Here is a 19,362-nt window from a genome sequence, read left to right as displayed (position 1 = left end):
GGGGGGGGGGGGGGTTACCCCCCCGGGCTCAACTACAAGTCCTCTTGTACCTCTTGTAAGGTTTCATGACGCATATGGTGCGTCAAGGGTCGGGAAGGGGTTAATATTGATGACCTCTCTTAGGTATCTGTAATTTCCATTTATTTCTATGGCTGTTACACAAATACTGTAGAATAATGCAGGCTTTTTTTTTTTTTTTTTTGCAGCCCCATCTCTGGTGGCCGACACCTAGAAGTAGTTATTCTCATGGAATGGGAATAACCTTTTAACCCTTTAGTCACCAAATGGAAACCATATGGAAACCATAACCAACTATATGTTACACCTCAGTCCCCAGCCTAATTTCCTGATAGAAATTCATACAATACACATACCTGACTCAGCACCATTTTCATCTAAGACCGACTCCTCAACAGTCGGGGGTTGTAGGTTGGGAGCTTCGGGCTCCTGTTTCATTTCTTCAAAACTGGAATCTCCGAGCCCAGAGCTGCTCTCGCTCAGCGCACTGCTGTTATACTCTCTCTCATTACCAGAAAATAAATCAAGTGAGTCGTCTTCATCCATTGCTGTGCTCCTACTCGCCAAGCACCCTGTGAAAATGATTGTGCCTGTCACACACACAATATCGAGTTCAACCGTCTCAATGGATAAAAACATTTTTCTTACCTTATAGTTTTGAATGGTTCAAATATTTAACAAGTGCACAACATGTTTTGTACAGCAAGATGGCAGCAAGTGTCGTACATAAGAGTGAGAACGTGTTACGACATTGCATTGCGGTTGCCTATTGGATTGTGTTAAACCTTCCACATAAAATCCATATGACGATCTTTGGCAGTAGAATGCAAGGATACACATTTGCCCCCCACTGATTTTAATGTAACGTCTTTGCTACTTTTACTCCCATGCAACAATTAAAGATTTCGGGAAGGGGGGCGTGTCCAGGATGCTGAGCTGAGTGGACGTGGGGAAGAGGAGCTCCTGTTGACCCTCAGCTAAATTAGCACTTATCATAAGCACAAACCTACTCACCGGCTCTCAGGATGGGACCACGGAGGATTAAACCGTCGCAGCAGGCATCGGTGGCCCCCCCGCTGCACACCACGGCGCTGGATACTTTCTTGGGCCTGGAACAGGGTCCAGGGGAGGCCCGGACGCCATCTTTCCAGGAGCATGGAGGGGAAATGGAGGCACTGGCCCGGCCTGCTAAGCAGCAAGAGAAGGAGGAGTGGGTGAGCGGGGACACAGGGGGGAGTGGAGGAATCTCTGCAGCAGATCCAACAGGGGATGCCTTGGCTCAGCAGCCCTGCACTGCATCGGATCCTCAGGCACAGCAGCAGCAGGCCCAGGAGCACATAGTGGCTGTGGGAGATAAGGTGGAGGTCGGGGGGCAGCCCTCCCCACTGCCGGGAGAAGAAGGGACTGCAGCTACAGCTGGTAATATCAGGGAACAGAGCAGCCTGCTTCCCCCCTCTGGGCCTCGGTGTGGAGATCATTCCTCCCCAGCACCAGACTAAAACTCCAGCGTCTATTACTGCAGGTGCTCACCTTAAAGGGCCAGACACCTTCTATAAGGACATGCATGATTTCATAAGTAAACTTCCTTCTAAAGAGGACTTTCAATGCCTCATACGTGAGGTTAAAGCAACTTGCAGGTCAGAAATAGCTGAAGTGAGGAGAGATTTGCAGCAATTGTCTGGCAGAATTGAATCCCTGGAGGAAGAGCATGACATCACCAGATCCCATGTATCAGAATTACACAAACTGGCAACATCGCAACAAAAAATAATGGAGGATATGCAGTCTCACATAGAGGATCTCGACAACAGAGGACGCCGTTGCAATGTCCGTGTGAGGGGGGTCCCAGAGTCAGATGGGCCCGAGGACACAAACTCCATACTACAATCCATCTTTAATGAAGTGTTGGACGCTCCCCCTTCTAACATCATCAAGCTGGACAGGGCACACAGGGCTTTACAGCCGAAGAATTTATCCACCCAACCCCGGGACATCATTTGTTGCATTCACGACTTCTCCACCAAAGAACTGATCATGGCTAAGGCTAGAATGAGGCGCACGGCACCTGTGTTCAATGGCAAGGAAATCCAGCTTTTCCCGGATCTTTCTCGCATCACACTCCAGAAAAGGCGGCACCTCAAACCCCTCCTCACGAGCCTGAAGGAGCACCAGGTTCCATACCGCTGGGGTTACCCGTTTGCACTAACAGCGCGCAGAGGGGGTAAATCGGCGACCCTTCGCACTCCAGCAGATACCACTCTGTTCTGTGAAGCACTGGACATTCCAGCGGTCTGTATCCCAGATTGGGACTTGCAAAGGTTAGAAGGGCCGCCCCCTCCCGTGTGGTCCAAGGTGAGGGGTGGAGGGCGTGGGGCTTTGGGGGGGAGAGGAGGTAGGGGCCGCGGGTCGCCCCCCTCCCCGGCTCACCGTTGAGGACACTTCTTAACCTGGTTGGTGCCTATTTCTTATACCCTCTGAGTTCCAGTGGCTGAGCATGCTTTGTGATACTGTGACTCTCTCTACAGCAAGCCTCTGACTGTCCATTGTGTCATCTGCGGCCCTCTGGGTCTGTTGAGCTGCATAAGGGGGGGGGGGCTGTAGCCACAATGATGCCGTGGGTGGTAGGGGGGTTGGCGGGAGCCCGGTCCCCTTACTTGGAGTTAGTGGTTGAGGTTTTTTTTTTTTTTTTTTTTTTTTTTTTTTCCCTTGGTTTCCTTTTGGCACGGGCCTGTGCCCACTGGACTGACCCCCGTGGGATGGCTACTGGGGAGTGAGGTGGGTGGCTCTCTTAGCTCAGACGGGTTGGGGAACCTCCCTCTAGGTCTCTCCCTTCCGGGTTGACCCCCCGGGAATCTATGCCTAAGGTTTATGCATTTTGGTTATTGTTCTTAATTCATGTTCATTTCTATGTTTGTCCTTGTCTTCCCCCCTCCCCGATGTTTTTTCCTTATGTGTCCTTTCAGGTACCACCCCTTCTAGAGTCCCTGGGAGCTGCGGCCCTTTGTCGTATGGACCATCTCCTCTGGCCGGCTTCACAGGGGAAGTCATGCCCCCGACGGTATAGGTGTGCCATTAGCTTTTTCTTACTTCTAAGTTTTAGATATGACCCGCATTATCTCTCTTAACGTAAAATGTCTGAATTCACCCCGTAAGGGGAAATTGCTGCTACAGGAACTGAAAACATCAGGGGCAGACATAGCCTTTATCCAAGAAACACATTTTGTGGAATCAAACACTTTCAAATTTGCGTCCCACCGCTTTCCCATCCATTACTCGGCTTACTCGGGCTCCAAGAGGGGGGGGGAGTTGCTATTTTAATATCCTCCAGTTGTCCTCTACAAATTACGGGTTCTCACTGCGATCCAGAGGGTAGATATGTGATTCTGGAGGGCCAACTGGGGGGATCCCCGCACATACTGGCCAACATTTATGCACCTAATGAAGGGCAGATACGCTTTCTTAAGAAAATACTCGATCTGATAGGCGGACTGGCACCGGCCTCTACGGTGTTGGGGGGAGACTTTAACATCCCTTTTTCGGAGGTGGCTGACAGACTCTCTGTGGGTGGACACCCTCCATCGGGTGCTTTGAAAAATTTGTCCCGGGACTTTCGGAGGCTCATTAGATCAGGGGCTTTATACGACGCTTGGAGGGTGGACCACCCGGGAGAGAAGGCCTTTTCCTTCTACTCGCATCCGCATCAGACGCACACCAGAATAGACTATTTTTTCATTGACTCACAGCTGCTGGGGCGTCTTGAGAGGGTGGAAATGGGATCCATTACGTGGTCAGACCATTCCCCACTCATAATGGACTTCAAGAAAGATGGTCCTCGACCTAGGCCTCAGCATTGGCGCCTTAATGAATCTCTGATCAAAAATCCTGACACTAGGGCCTTTTTAAATAAGCAACTGGTCGAATTCTTTCAGTTGAACACGGGCACGGTCACGTCGCCGGCAACACTCTGGGAAGCTCACAAGGCAGTGATGAGGGGACTATGCATTAGAGAGGGCGCCAGGGCTAAAAAGAATGCCACAAGCCAGCGGGACTCTATAACGGCCCATCTTAAGCTACAGGAGGGGAGACTGGCGGCTGCCCCATCACTGACTATTCTTAGGAGAGTCATCAGCCTTAGGGAAAAGTTGAGAGACTTGGCAATTGGCAGAGCAGAAAAATTGCTAACCTTTTCCAAACAAAGATACTATGAAAGGAGTAATAAGGCTCATACCTTACTCGCCAGGCAGCTTAAGGAGCGCGCTACATCCTCATGCCCTCAGGCTCTGCGCGACGAAAAGGGCACTATCCACTATCACCCCGCTTCAATAGCTGACATTTTTTTCAATTACTACAACAAGCTTTATAACCTTCCGGCTCCCCCGGGCATGGCTTCGCGCGGGGCTGGGGCACTTGGGGACTATTTTTCGGCCCTTGAGCTCCCTTCACTGCCTTGCGGAGCAGCCGCGGCTTTGAATGAAGAGATTACTACAGAGGAACTGGAGCAAGTTCTGGAAGCCCTGCCTGGCGGGAAGTCACCGGGCCCGGACGGCTTTACTTATTTTTATTACAAGGTGTTTGCGGCGGAGCTCCTCCCACACATGGCCGCCTTGTTTAACTCTTTCCTTCAGGGTGACCCTATCCCTCCATCCATGCTACACTCCCATTTAATCCTCCTGCCCAAGCCACCCAGGGACCCATTGGACTGTGCTAATTATAGACCAATAGCCCTTTTGAACTCCGATTTGAAGATGTTCACCAAGCTCTTGGCGGCCAGGCTTAATCGATGGTTGCCCCAACTCGTGTATAAAGACCAGGTGGGTTTTGTCCCTTGCCGTCAGGGGGGGGACAACACCAGGAAGCTCATAGACCTGGTGGATGTGGCAAATCGGACGAAGCAACAGGCGTTGGTGTTGAGTCTAGATGCAGAGAAGGCTTTTGACCGCCTTGCGTGGCCTTTTCTCTTCAAGACAATGGAGGTCTTTGGGATCTCGGGTGGCTTTATGCGGGCCTTGAAGTCCCTGTATAGCGCTCCTACGGCCTCTATCAAACTCCCCCTCCACATCTCTAAGCCTTTTCTCATCTCCAATGGCACCAGGCAGGGGTGCCCCCTGTCCCCCCTCCTTTTTGCGCTATGCATAGAGCCCCTCGCGGCCTCGGTCAGGAGCAACCCAGACATCTCGGGGGTCCTGGTCAGGAATAAACCGTTTAAAATCTCACTTTTTGCCGACGATGTGCTCATTACACTTACTAACATCCATGTGTCCCTTCCAATTTTAATGTGCACCTTGGGTAGGTACGGGAGCCTTTCGGGGTATAAGATCAACTCTAGCAAAACGGAGGCAATGCCCTTGAATCTCGACCCGGTGGCCCTGGATTACCTGCGTTTGAATTTTAAGTTTCGTTGGAAGACAGATGCGGTCAAGTACCTGGGGGTTAACCTCACATCTACTTATGATTCCCTCTATAACCTTAACTTCCCCCCCCTTTTCCGAGAGCTGAGAACTCTTTTGAGCAAGTGGTTGCCCCTCCCTCTTTCGTGGATGGGGCGCATTGCGGCGGTTAAAATGAGCTTGCTCCCAAAATTATTATATTTCTTTGAAACCCTCCCAGTTAAGGTACCAATAAAGGAGCTGAAGTCCCTTCAGGCGGCTATCCTTAGATTTATTTGGTGTAACAAACGTCATAGGGTGGCCAGGGAGGTGTTGATGGCTCGGAGAAACAGGGGGGGGCTTTCTGTCCCGGACATCCTAAAATACTATTGGGCGGCCCATCTTAGGAGGATCCCCTGTTGGGTGTCCCTTTGGGCATACAACAGGTGGACTGAGATTGAAAAACTTTGGCTGGCGCCTATACATCCAAACGCGCTCCTGTGGCCCCCGGCCCGGTGTGATTCGCCCCCCCCCTCTTCTTGGACCGATGCAGTTCACTAGGGACCTCTGGGCATTTTGCATTAGAAGATTTCCTTTGGCATCCCCCTGCTCCCCTCTGGTGTCCTTCATATACCAACCCTTGCTCCCAAGCAGTCTGGAGTCGGACATGGTGCACCCCTGGCTCAAGGCAGGTCTATTCAGATTTGCAGACATTATAGATGGAAGTACAATGCAGATCCATTCCTTTGAGTACCTTAGAGATAAATTCTCTCTCTCTAATCGAGAGTTTTTCCAATATCTGCAGATCAGAGACTTGGCTGGCTCCTTGTTTGGCAGGGCAGGGGCCTCGATTCCCACAGATTTTGAGAAAATTTGCAGAAGGGGCACTGATACTAAGGGGCTGATTTCGGAAATTTACATTTTGCTTTCTGATTCACGGGAGGGGCCCGAGGGGTCTTTTCCATACATGCGGAAATGGGAGTCTCTATTGGGAAGGCGGATACTTCCTCAGGAATGGGCAGCAATCTGGGGAAACGCCGCCAAGACGTCAATATGCACACTATATAAGGAAAATATCTATAAAATTTTGCTATTTTGGTACCACACTCCAGATTTCCTTCATGGCATAGACCCCTCCATACCGGCTTGTTGCTGGAGATGCGGGGGAGGCAGGGGCACCATTCTGCACATATTCTGGTCCTGTCCAGGGATAGTCCCCTTCTGGGAGCGGGTTAGAGGGTTGATCCATAAAGTACTATATATAGAGGTTGATCTTGATCCCCTGATCTATGTTCTGGGTCTTGGGAATGGGGGATTGGGAAAAACGGCCTCTAAGCTTTTGTCCCACATCCTTACGGCGGCCAGATGCTTAATTGCAAAGAATTGGAGGCAGCCAGGGACACCCTCACTCCAGAGCCTCAAGTATAGATTACTGGACGTTAGACGCATGGAACATCTCACGGCACTATTGCATGACACAGTTGACCGCTTCCAGGCCGTGTGGGCACCATGGGACTACTTTGCGGGACAGGAGGATCTGTGAGACTGAGGCCTATGGGTCCTATGGAAAGAGCATGGACTCTTGAAACCCTTCCCTCTTACCTCCTATTTCTCCTCTCCCCTCCTAACCCTCCTCACCTGTCCTGTCATTGTTTGTCTAGGTTCGATAAGAATTGTGAATTTTATGTTTTATTTTATGTATGAAAAACGTAAATTGAAAATCTCAATAAAAATTCAAAGTTTAAAAAAAAAAAGATTTCGGGAAAAAATAAACAAAAAGTGTGAAGGTAATGTTACGTCCTCATAATAGAATTGGGATAATTTCCTGATCAATGAGCTTTTGGAGAGTTTCTGACACTGCATATTCTCACTGCTTCAAAAACGCAGTGTCTTATACAGTTCCAGCCAAGTGGATAGGATTTATAGAAATCTCCTGCTCTCTGGGCTTCTTTTCTTTACTCCGTATAATCTGACCTGCAGTGCGTGTTTCAAATCCTCAACATGTCATTTTCTCTTGCGCGTACGTAGAGTTTTCTGTGCAGATTTACCCATAGACTAGCATTAAATGGGGAAAAAAAATGCAGGGGGGGTGGAAATAATCACATATAATCTGCACAGACTATCCAGACATTCAGTGGGACATGGAATCTTCTGGTTGTGTTACAGCTGCGAGTTCTTATCTACTATTCAAGACAATTTCCTCTCTCAGATGGTAGATGAACCGACCAGGGGAGATAGTTTGCTAGATCTGGTCCTGTCAAATAGACCGGATACAATTTCAGATGTACAGGTCCGGGAGCACTTGGGCACCAGCAATCATAATATGGTAAGCTTCAAAGTAATATTCAATAGAAGATTTGAAAGGGGAAATGTTAAAACCTGGAATTCTAGGAAAGCGGATTTCGACGGGAAGAGCTTAACTATGGAGATTGGGACAATGACATGGTAACTGGGCATACCGAACATAAATGGGGCATGTTTAAAAGATATGTTACTAAAGTCCTGTAGAAAAATTATATCCTCTAGTAATAAAATGTCCAGGATAAAAAGAAGCCACTACGGATAAATAAGACAGTACAAAGTATAATAAAACGAAAAGGGTAATAAAAATAAAAGGTCGAGTATACAAAATTTCAGGAATATGGATCACAATAGGAAATATAAAGAAATTAAGCTAGCAAAGTTAGCTATTGAAAAACAAATTGCCAACAACATTAAAATAAATTTAAAAACTTTTATAAATACATCAATGCCAAAAAAAGAAAAAAAAAATGACAGTACCAGCCCCTTAAAAGATAAGATAATTATAGAGGACAAAGAAAAAGTTGAGATATTAAACAGGCACTTTTCATCCATGTTCAATAATCAACTGACTGTTCCAGGGATCATTCAACAAGGCAAAAATCAAGATTCACCACCTGATAGCTAGTTTAACACAAGACGTACGCCTGTGTCTGAGCAAATTAAACGTGGATAAATCCACCCAGCTGGAAGACATTCATCCACAGATTTTGAGGGAATTGAACTCAGTAATTGACAGACCGCTGTATCTCATCTTAAGACTAAGCCCATACTAATTGCCATGCAAAGGTAGTGCTGTATTGTATTTTACATCTTCTGAAGACTCGGGGTTTTTTTTGGTTCTTGTTTTTTTTTTTTTTAAATCAGATAAATTTTTATTGCATTTTAAAACATTCATAAACATAAATTGTGAGGGTAGTCCTCACACATAGTTCCCCCCCCTCCCCCCACCCTCTACATCCCTCTTTATTAACATAATGACCTGCCCTCCTTATTTCTCAGCAACTGCGATCTTTCCTTTCCTACCTATAGTCTAAATATCCTTTCAGTAGATCAAATGAGGCTAATCCTGGAAAGTCCAGCCAATTGCTCCAGATCTTCTCATATTGATTTCTCCTTCCCCTTTTAATATAAATATTTTTCTCCATATAAATAATATAATTCACTTTTTCAACAAATTCCTTACATGTCGGTGCTTTTTCAGATAGCCAATAAAAGGCAATTAGTTTCCTTGCTGCATACAACAAATCGTGCCACTGCCAGTTTCTCTTGTTCATCCACCCCCACTTCTTCCACATACCCCAGCACACACACCAGTGGGTTTCTGGGTAGGTCCACTTGCATCACTGATTGAATTAAACTTAACACTGTGATCCAAAACCCTTGTAAACACGGGCAATCCCACAACATGTGCATGATTCCTGCTTCCTCCACAGTACATTTTGGACCTTTGGAATCCGTTCTCACTCCCACTTTCTTCATCCACACGGGGGTTCTATATACTCTGTATATAACATATACAGTGCCTACAAGTAGTATTCAACCCCCTGCAGATTTAGCAGGTTTACACATTCGGAATTAACTTGGCATTGTGACATTTGGACTGTAGATCAGCCTGGAAGTGTGAAATGCACTGCAGCAAAAAAGAATGTTATTTCTTTTTTTATTTTTTTTTTAAATTGTGAAAAGTTTATTCAGAGGGTCATTTATTATTCAACCCCTCAAACCACAAGAATTCTGTTTGGTTCCCATAAAGTATTAAGAAGTATTTCAGGCAGCTTCACATGTTTGGATTACTTATCTCTTTTTCCAGCCTTTTCTGACTAATTAAGACCCTCCCCAAACTTGTGAACAGCACTCATACTTGGTCAACATGGGAAAGACAAAGGTGCATTCCAAGGCCATCAGAGACAAGATCAAGGAGGATCACAAGGCTGGCAAGGGGTACAAAACCCTTTCCAAGGAGTTGGGCCTACCTGTCTCCACTGTTGGGAGCATCATCCGGAAGTGGAAGGCTTATGGAACTACTGTTAGCCTTCCACGGCCTGGACAGCCTTTGAAAGTTTCCACCCGTACCGAGGCCAGGCTTGTCCGAAGAGTCAAGGCTAACCCAAGGACAACAAGGAAGGAGCTCCGGGAAGATCTCATGGCAGTGGGGACATTGGTTTCAGTCAATACCATAAGTAACGTACTCCACCGCAATGGTCTCCGTTCCAGACGAGCCCGTAAGGTACCTTTACTTTCAAAGCGTCATGTCAAGGCTCGTCTACAGTTTGCTCATGATCACTTGGAGGACTCTGAGACAGACTGGTTCAAGGTTCTCTGGTCTGATGAGACCAAGATCGAGATCTTTGGTGCCAACCACACACGTGACGTTTGGAGACTGGATGGCACTGCATACGACCCCAAGAATACCATCCCTACAGTCAAGCATGGTGGTGGCAGCATCATGCTGTGGGGCTGTTTCTCAGCCAAGGGGCCTGGCCATCTGGTCCGCATCCATGGGAAGATGGATAGCACAGCCTACCTGGAGATTTTGGCCATGAACCTCCGCTCCTCCATCAAGGATCTTAAGATGGGTCGTCATTTCATCTTCCAACAAGACAACGACCCAAAGCACACAGCCAAGAAAACCAAGGCCTGGTTCAAGAGGGAAAAAAATCAAGGTGTTGCAGTGGCCTAGTCAGTCTCCTGACCTTAACCCAATTGAAAACTTGTGGAAGGAGCTCAAGATTAAAGTCCACATGAGACACCCAAAGAACCTAGATAACTTGGAGAAGATCTGCATGGAGGAGTGGGCCAAGATAACTCCAGAGACCTGTGCCGGCCTGATCAGGTCTTATAAAAGACGATTATTAGCTGTAATTGCAAACAAGGGTTATTCCACAAAATATTAAACCTAGGGGTTGAATAATAATTGACCCACACTTTTATGTTGAAAATTTATGAAAATTTAACTGAGCAACATAACTTGTTGGTTTGTAAGATTTATGCATCTGTTAATAAATCCTGCTCTTGTTTGAAGTTTGCAGGCTCTAACTTATTTGCATCTTATCAAACCTGCTAAATCTGCAGGGGGTTGAATACTACTTGTAATACTTGTAATTGCGATAGCCGTTTCGCATCGCTCAGAGAAATTTTGATGACATATTGCAAAATAGACTCCCATTTCTCCTCCCCAATTTCTCCTAAATCTTCCACCCACCTTGCATATGCCCCAATTTGTTGCCTCTCAACCGACATGAACAGAAGTCCCCCGTAGACCATCGATATACATCCTGCCGTCCCTCTCTGCGTCTCTAATATATTAATTACACTGATTGTATAACAATTGGTGTTATTCTGTTAAGCGATTCAAATGCGTGATGTAGCTGCAGGTATTTATAAAACAGACTATGTCCCAGTGGGAAGCCTTTTAGCAGTACTTCAAAAGTCTTCCATCCATCACTTGGAAGAGGTACCAGATACCAATTCTCCTCCATTGCCCAAATTCCTTAAGGGATAAAAATTCCGGAATGTTGGGGGTTGTCCCACATGGGGGTATATCAAGTGAACCCGGTTACCTGTCTCACCTGTTTGATCTTACCCCATACTTTAGCTATCAACTGTATAGTAGGATATGATGCAGAGTGTGGATGAAACTTTACCGCCTCCAGACTTGCCAGCAGAGGACCTTTCCCAATCACATACTGTAATATTTTCCCCGCCGAGGTCTCCAAACCTGTCACACCCCACCCCACCATTGACTCTGGACAGCTAAGTAATAGCACCAAGGATTAGGTAGAGCCAGTCCCCTTTCGTCTTTTGGTCTCTGTAAATATTCTAACCTCATCCGTGGGCGCTTCCTTCCCCAGATTAAGCCCGGAAAATAGAATTTATTTTATAAAACCTATTTTGTGGTAGCCACACCGGGGCGTTATGGAGCACATAGAGCAGTTGGGGCATTAGTATCATTTTAGCTAAGTTGACTCTCCCCACCACCGTAAGGTACAGTTTGGACCAGGCCAGAATCTTTTGTTTGAACTTAAGTAAAAGGGGGGCGAGATTAAGACGTTCATACTCAGTCAGTTTATTGGATATCATAATTCCCAGATATTTAAACTCTGACACCACCTGAACCGGAGCACAAGTCACCACTACATTGGAGGGCGTTTCATCTAGTGGCATCAAAACTGATTTGTCCCAATTTATTGTGAGCCCTGATATCCTTCCAAAGTTAGATATGACCCTCATTACCGCCTCCAAGGAACTCCCTGCATCTCCCAGAAACAATAATAAATCGTCCGCGCAGATAAGGCCACTTTCTCCTCCACACTCCCATATCGGTAACCCACTAGAACAGGAGCCCGCCGCATCACCGCCGCCAGTGGTTCGATAGCAATAGCAAACAGGGGGGACAGTGGGCACCCCTGCCTTGTGGCCCTATAGAGAGAAAATATATCTGACATGCTGCCATTTGCCCTAATTCTTGCCGTAGGAGCAGAGTACAACAGCTGCACCCATCTAATACATACTTCCCCTAAACCCCATAGGTACCCCCACTCTACGATGTCAAAAGCTTTGGCCGTGTCTAGGGAGAGAAAGACCTGCCTCCCCATATTTCCAGCCGGTATCTGCATATTCAGGTACAGTCTCCTAAGGTTAGTTGCCGTGGATTTGTTGGGCATAAAGCCTGCTTGATCTGGGTGTATTATCCCACATAGCTTTCTCATGAGCCAGATCAGACACCCCCATACTTTGCACTGACGAGGGGCAAGCACCCCGAAACACCGTGTCTGCAAATTGGGATTCTGATCTGGCTTATATATCCTGAGTCATATTGCAAAGGATTGTAGAAAATCCACTTGTGACTTTTAGGATCGCTACTTCCAATAGGTGGCGCTGTGCTAGAGTTTGTCTCCTTTACTGGAGAGACAATTTGAATATTTCCCAGAGGGGCATTGCAGCTATAAGTCCCCTTACCTGGCAGCCAGACTGGCTTGCAAAGTCTCCTTAAGGAGAATAGTGTTCCCCCGTGGTCCCCACATAGCTTTCTCATGAGCCAGATCAGACACCCCCATACTTTGCACTGACGAGGGGCAAGCACCCCGAAACACCGTGTCTGCAAATTGGGATTCTGATCTGGCTTATATATCCTGAGTCATATTGCAAAGGATTGTAGAAAATCCACTTGTGACTTTTAGGATCGCTACTTCCAATAGGTGGCGCTGTGCTAGAGTTTGTCTCCTTTACTGGAGAGACAATTTGAATATTTCCCAGAGGGGCATTGCAGCTATAAGTCCCCTTACCTGGCAGCCAGACTGGCTTGCAAAGTCTCCTTAAGGAGAATAGTGTTCCCCCGTGGTCCCCACATAGCTTTCTCATGAGCCAGATCAGACACCCCCATACTTTGCACTGACGAGGGGCAAGCACCCCGAAACACCGTGTCTGCAAATTGGGATTCTGATCTGGCTTATATATCCTGAGTCATATTGCAAAGGATTGTAGAAAATCCACTTGTGACTTTTAGGATCGCTACTTCCAATAGGTGGCGCTGTGCTAGAGTTTGTCTCCTTTACTGGAGAGACAATTTGAATATTTCCCAGAGGGGCATTGCAGCTATAAGTCCCCTTACCTGGCAGCCAGACTGGCTTGCAAAGTCTCCTTAAGGAGAATAGTGTTCCCCCGTGGTCCCCACATAGCTTTCTCATGAGCCAGATCAGACACCCCCATACTTTGCACTGACGAGGGGCAAGCACCCCGAAACACCGTGTCTGCAAATTGGGATTCTGATCTGGCTTATATATCCTGAGTCATATTGCAAAGGATTGTAGAAAATCCACTTGTGACTTTTAGGATCGCTACTTCCAATAGGTGGCGCTGTGCTAGAGTTTGTCTCCTTTACTGGAGAGACAATCTGGGTGTATTAGGGATGTAATGACTTTGGTGAGCCTATTTGCAAGCATCTTAGCCAGGAGCTTTACATCTACCGTCAATAGTGAAATCAGTATGTAAGAGGCTGGCAAACCCGGGTCTTTGCCTTCTTTAGGGAGTACCACAATTATTGCCTCCTGCATAGACGGCATCAGCTCTCCTCTCTCCAGACATGAATTATATACCTTAAGCAGTACCGGCAGTAAAACCTCCCTATGTTGCTTATATTCTTCCGCAGGAAACCCATCTACCCTGGCGCCTTATCATTCGCCATATCACTCAGAGCTAGCTCCAACTCCTCTAAAACCTACAGAGAAAACACTGAAACACATATTGTATAAACAATAATGTTTATTATTGAATCAATTGAATAGAAAAGGTTAAAAATTACAAAAATTAAGAAGAAAGAGAGGGGGGGGGGATACAAAACAGTGATGATACAAAATGACCCCCAGTGGTCACCCAAGGCTTGTAATAAGGATGTAGGTACATAAAAGGTACAATCAATGCAAATAATGTTGGGTATACCTATGGAATAATGAAAACCGAATTAGTCCATATAGTCAAAAGATCATATAGAGCCGTGAATGTATGGAAAGTAAGGAGCATGAGTAGTTGATCCTAAAAAGGTCAAAATTACCATAAATGGATATCTAGAAAATCTAGTAAATACTCCTGACTGTGACAAAGGGGCTATTTTAAGAGGATAAATTCAGTTTGCATGAGACCATACGTATACAATGGCAGATTTATACAAAAGATGCTCAAGAAGCTAGGACTGTAGAAAGAGTTCTTTATACTCCTATATGCAGGCTGGGCTAGTGGGTAAGATCATATCAAAAAAATTTGTTTTAATGATGTATAAAGCACAGTATGCACCCCCTGTCAGATGGAGCAGAGATGGAGCATATCGCACATAGATAGGCTAGTGCCTAGAAGGATGGTACTTAAATATATGAGTACTGAATCATACCAACATATATATGAGCAATATAAGGAAATACATGTGTTCATAAACACCTCATATGTGCTCCATCAGGCTGGAGGACCCACATCAACCAGCAGTGATATAATCATTTAACATAGTTGCTGGCCTGTTAATAAATGTATATTTATATACATATAAGGATTATAAGGATGTATATTTGTAAATGTATATTTATATACATATATACATATAAGGATTATAATATATAAGGATTCTATTTATTATCCATCAGTCCATTGAATACAGCATCATTCAGTAGTAACAGAAAAAAAGTATGTTCAGCATGTCTATTTGACCAGGAAAAGGGATATATATCATACAGGAATAGAAATATATATTACCAAGTTGGTATACATGGAGATGAAAATAGAATACCCAGTGCACTAAATGCTGCAATAGGGGGCTATAACTCCAGTTTGTAGGTATATCCCTGAAGTCACAACAAGGCAGTTGAGCTGCTGGAAATATCAAGCCTGGAGCATACCGAGGCATTTTTTTAACACGTTTTTCTCACTTGTCTTTATTTTTTCTTGTTTCATTTTAGTTATTTCGCCATCAAGTTCCATTTCTTTAACATCTGTGTGCCTTTTATTCTTCAACAAGTACATGAGACAAACTCGCATGGACGGCTCGGTGTTCAATCAACTCCATCAAGATGATCTGCTGAGTCTCCTGTGCAGTCCCCTGCATGTTTTTTTACACATCATACATCACCCATTACTCCCATCACACATACTCTTTCTACAGTCCTAGCTTCTTGAGCATCTTTTGTATAAATCTGCCATTGTATACGTATGGTCTCATGCAAACTGAATTTATCCTCTTAAAATAGCCCCTTTGTCACAGTCAGGAGTATTTACTAGATTTTCAAGATATCCATTTATGGTAATTTTGACCTTTTAGGATCAACTACTCATGCTCCTTACTTTCCATACATTCACGGCTCTATATGATCTTTTGACTATATGGACTAATTCGGTTTTCATTATTCCATAGGTATACCCAACATTATTTGCATTGATTGTACCTTTTATGTACCTACATCCTTATTACAAGCCTTGGGTGACCACTGGGGGTCATTTTGTATCATCACTGTTTTGTATCCCCCCCCCCCTCTCTTTCTTCTTAATTTTTGTAATTTTTAACCTTTTCTATTCAATTGATTAAATAATAAACATTATTGTTTATACAATATGTGTTTCAGTGTTTTCTCTGTAGGTTTTCATGTTTATGCACACTGGAACAATTAATATGTTCTCTTGTTTATTGAGATATTTTCCTGTGTTTTCACAGAGGCTTAAATCCATTCATAGTATGGCTATACGTACTAAAGAAGCATCTTGGGTTACCCAAGCTGCATCAATTTTTAAGGGAGAGAAGTTGCAAACAGTGAATCCAGATGGGTCTAATACTAAAGAATTAAAGCAAAATCTCACTAGCCTATTCCATCGCAGAACCAAGACCTGGTAGAATAAAACGACACTAGAAAATTACTTGGAAAAAGACATGGTCCCACGTGGACTGAGAGTTCAAGTTTTCCCGTCTTACGGTAAAGAAGACACGGAGTTCACTGCACAATGGGAATTGGCCAGTAATAACTGCTCTAAAAAATATTTGGAACTCATTATCGACAAAAATTCTAAAACCATAAAAGATATCGATGGTGAGATAAATGAGAAACAAGATGAACTTATGAAGATACTCTCCGAGCCTGAAAGGGAAAAATTTCATGAAGATCTAGACAAATCCTTTGTAATATGGGAAAAACAAATTAAAGATAATAAAATGAAAAAGTTCCACAGGGATCTTCAAGACTATGAGAAAGATAGAGTTTACAAATGGAAAAGCACAGAAATAAGTAAACGTATACAACGTATGCCATCATATTCATCAGTGGCCTCATCGGACACAGAACACAGTACCACCTCCAATACGTCATATTATGCCACAGCCAAAGGGGCTGGGAAGAACCAAGATCAACAACAGAAAATATTACCATTCCGTAAGAATACTTACAGGAAGAATGGGAATAATTCCTATAAGGTAATTAACCTTACAGATAAAATTCTCACGGAACCCCAACTTGAAATTTTGAGTAAAGGTCTAACTTTTTCACCCTCTTCTCATTTTCAATTTTTTACAGCGTTAAAAGATCTACATTTATTCGCCAGAAAGCTTACCTTTAAAAAGATTTTCCACAAAAACGAAGGACCAGATATATTTTTTACAGCAAAAGAACGTGAAACAGTGAGAATTTTACAGGACCTACTAGACGAACAGACTCCACCACCAGTAAGTAGAATGCCTAAAAACATCATCCCACCATCTACTAAATTCCCACCATCTAATATGTATTCCAACATAGATATTTTCGTCAGATTAGTCACAGATGATTTGAAAAAAATACATCATTCCATACCCCATGACAATTGCACGAAAGAGGAGAGGATAGCAATTGAAGAACTACGGGGTATGGATGATGTAATTATAAAACCCTCAGACAAAGGGGGGAATATTGTATTATGGCCGGTACAGATGTACCTTAATACAGTCCTAAAACACCTAAGTGACCAAAAGGCATACAAGAAACTTACTTTTAATCCCCGGATATCGTTTAAGGCACAACTTTTACATATCTTAGAGAGGGCGGTGGACCAAAAAACAAATCACCAAGAAAGAATTATCATATCTGTTCAAACCTGAGGCTAAAATTGCCACGTTTTATATGGTCCCTAAAATTCATAAAGATGCCAAAAATCCTCCAGGCAGACCAATTGTCTCCGGAGTTGATAACCTATGTGAACCCATCTGTCGTTATGTAGACCACATTTTAAAACCAATTGTGGAAACGATCCCGTCCTACATCAAGGATACTTCCGATGTGTTGAGGAAGTTAGATGGAATACAACTGGATGAAGATACCCCGATAGTGGTATGTGATGTGGAGGCATTATACTCATCCATAGTACATGCGGACGGGCTGAGGGCAATTAAATTCTACTTGGAAATGTCTAGTCATCCAGATGACATTTGTGAATTCACATTGACCCTGCTAGAGTTTGCATTAACACACAATTTTTTTCTGTTTAATGGGTCCTTTTTTCTACAGCTCCAGGGAACATCAATGGGGGCAGCCTGTGCCCCCTCATATGCCAACTTGTTCCTGGGGCTGTGGGAGAGGGACCTTTTTTACACCGATGTAGCGCCCCACTTGGATAAGGTTTCCTACTGGGGGCGCTACATCGATGATATTATTTTTCTCTGGCAGGGCTCCCAACAGGATTTGACTATCTTTATGCAATACATTAATAAGAATGACCTTAATTTAAGATTCACATATAAAGCAGGTAGATATAATATGGAATTTCTGGATGTTCTTCTCAACATTGACAACAGTGGCTTTATAACGACAGATGTATACAGAAAACAGACGGCAGTCAATAGTTTACTTCATGCCCAATCAGCACACCCTAAGAACTTAATCAACAGCATTCCGAGAGGCCAATTTCTTAGAATAAGAAGAATATGTTCAACGGACCAAAATTTTGAACATCAATCCAGCGATCTATGGCAGAGGTTGCAAATGAGAGGATATAGTGAGAAAACAATACAGAGAGGGTATAGGAAGGCAAAATTCGCAAATAGGACGGAATTACTTTATAATCACAATAAGAAACCCAATAACTATGATCTGGTAAGATTTATCTCGACCCATCACTCCAGAAATAATGAACTTTGGCAGGCTCTAAAGAGACATTGGAATGTCCTACTACTAGACCCTGCACTATCGAGATATATTCCCCAAAATCCAGCAATCACTTATCGGAGAGCCAAAAATTTGGCTGATTTACTGGTCAATAGCCATTTCTCACAGAAGAAACCAAGGGGCATCTTCAATAGTAGGGGACCAAAATGGGGCTGCAGACCTTGCGGTAAATGTGTAGCATGTGATAACATCACCACCACAGAAGAATTCTCTGATGCAACAGGCACAAAAGCCTATAAGATTACACACCAAATCAATTGTGGCACAATAGGAGTAATCTATAGTGCAAAATGTCCGTGTGATAAGATCTACATAGGAATGACAACTAGAGAATTACGCAGGAGGACGAGAGAACATGTCTTGGATATTAGAGCAGCCAAGGAAATAGATGATATTTCCGGAATGAAAACTATACCAAGACATTTCAAACAATTTCACCAGTGCGATGATACCCAACTTAAAGTAAGTGGTATAGACAGAGTAATAATAACTGAAAGAGGAGGCAACTGGAAGAAGCTTTTGGCCCAGAAGGAAGTCAGATGGATTTCCACACTAAATGCTCTTACACCAATAGGCCTTAATGAATCCATGAGCTTTTCCCCTTTCCTATGATCGTTAGATTTGGGTTTCTGGGTGATGAGATTTGTCCCAAGCCTTTATCAATATAGCCAATTTGACCCATCTGGATTTTTAATCTGTTTTTAATTTGTTTTTTAACACGTTTTTCTCACTTGTCTTTATTTTTTCTTGTTTCATTTTAGTTATTTCGCCATCAAGTTCCATTTCTTTAACATCTGTGTGCCTTTTATTCTTCAACAAGTACATGAGACAAACTCGCATGGACGGCTCGGTGTTCAATCAATTCCATCAAGATGATCTGTTGAGTCTCCTGTGCAGTCCCCTGCATGTTTTTTACACATCATACATCACCCATTACTCCCATCACACATACACATTCACATTTCCTCTCCCCTTCCTTTCCTGCCCCCCCCCCCTCCCCACTCATACTT

General features: G+C 44.3%; 1 protein-coding gene across 5 annotated transcripts in view; it reads right to left on the bottom strand.

Annotated features, from left to right (window-relative positions):
- Positions 1–19,362, bottom strand: part of L3MBTL2 (L3MBTL histone methyl-lysine binding protein 2) — a 331,885-nt gene that overhangs the window by 296,273 nt on the left and 16,250 nt on the right. For 4 of the 5 annotated variants that reach the window (XM_075321932.1, XM_075321928.1, XM_075321931.1 and 1 more), the window contains exon 3: positions 375–590. The exons of the other annotated variant lie outside the window; for it this stretch is intronic. In XM_075321932.1, the coding sequence (XP_075178047.1) occupies positions 375–564 (190 nt within the window). In that variant the 5' untranslated portion in view covers positions 565–590. The remainder of the gene's footprint in view (positions 1–374; positions 591–19,362) is intronic. 5 annotated transcript variants of the gene reach the window in all.

Source organism: Anomaloglossus baeobatrachus, chromosome 8 (genome assembly GCF_048569485.1).
Source record: "Anomaloglossus baeobatrachus isolate aAnoBae1 chromosome 8, aAnoBae1.hap1, whole genome shotgun sequence".
NCBI classification, from domain to species: Eukaryota; Metazoa; Chordata; class Amphibia; order Anura; family Aromobatidae; genus Anomaloglossus; species Anomaloglossus baeobatrachus.
The sequence above is the reverse complement of the archived record's forward strand: the minus strand, read 5'-3'. Positions and strand labels throughout refer to the sequence as shown.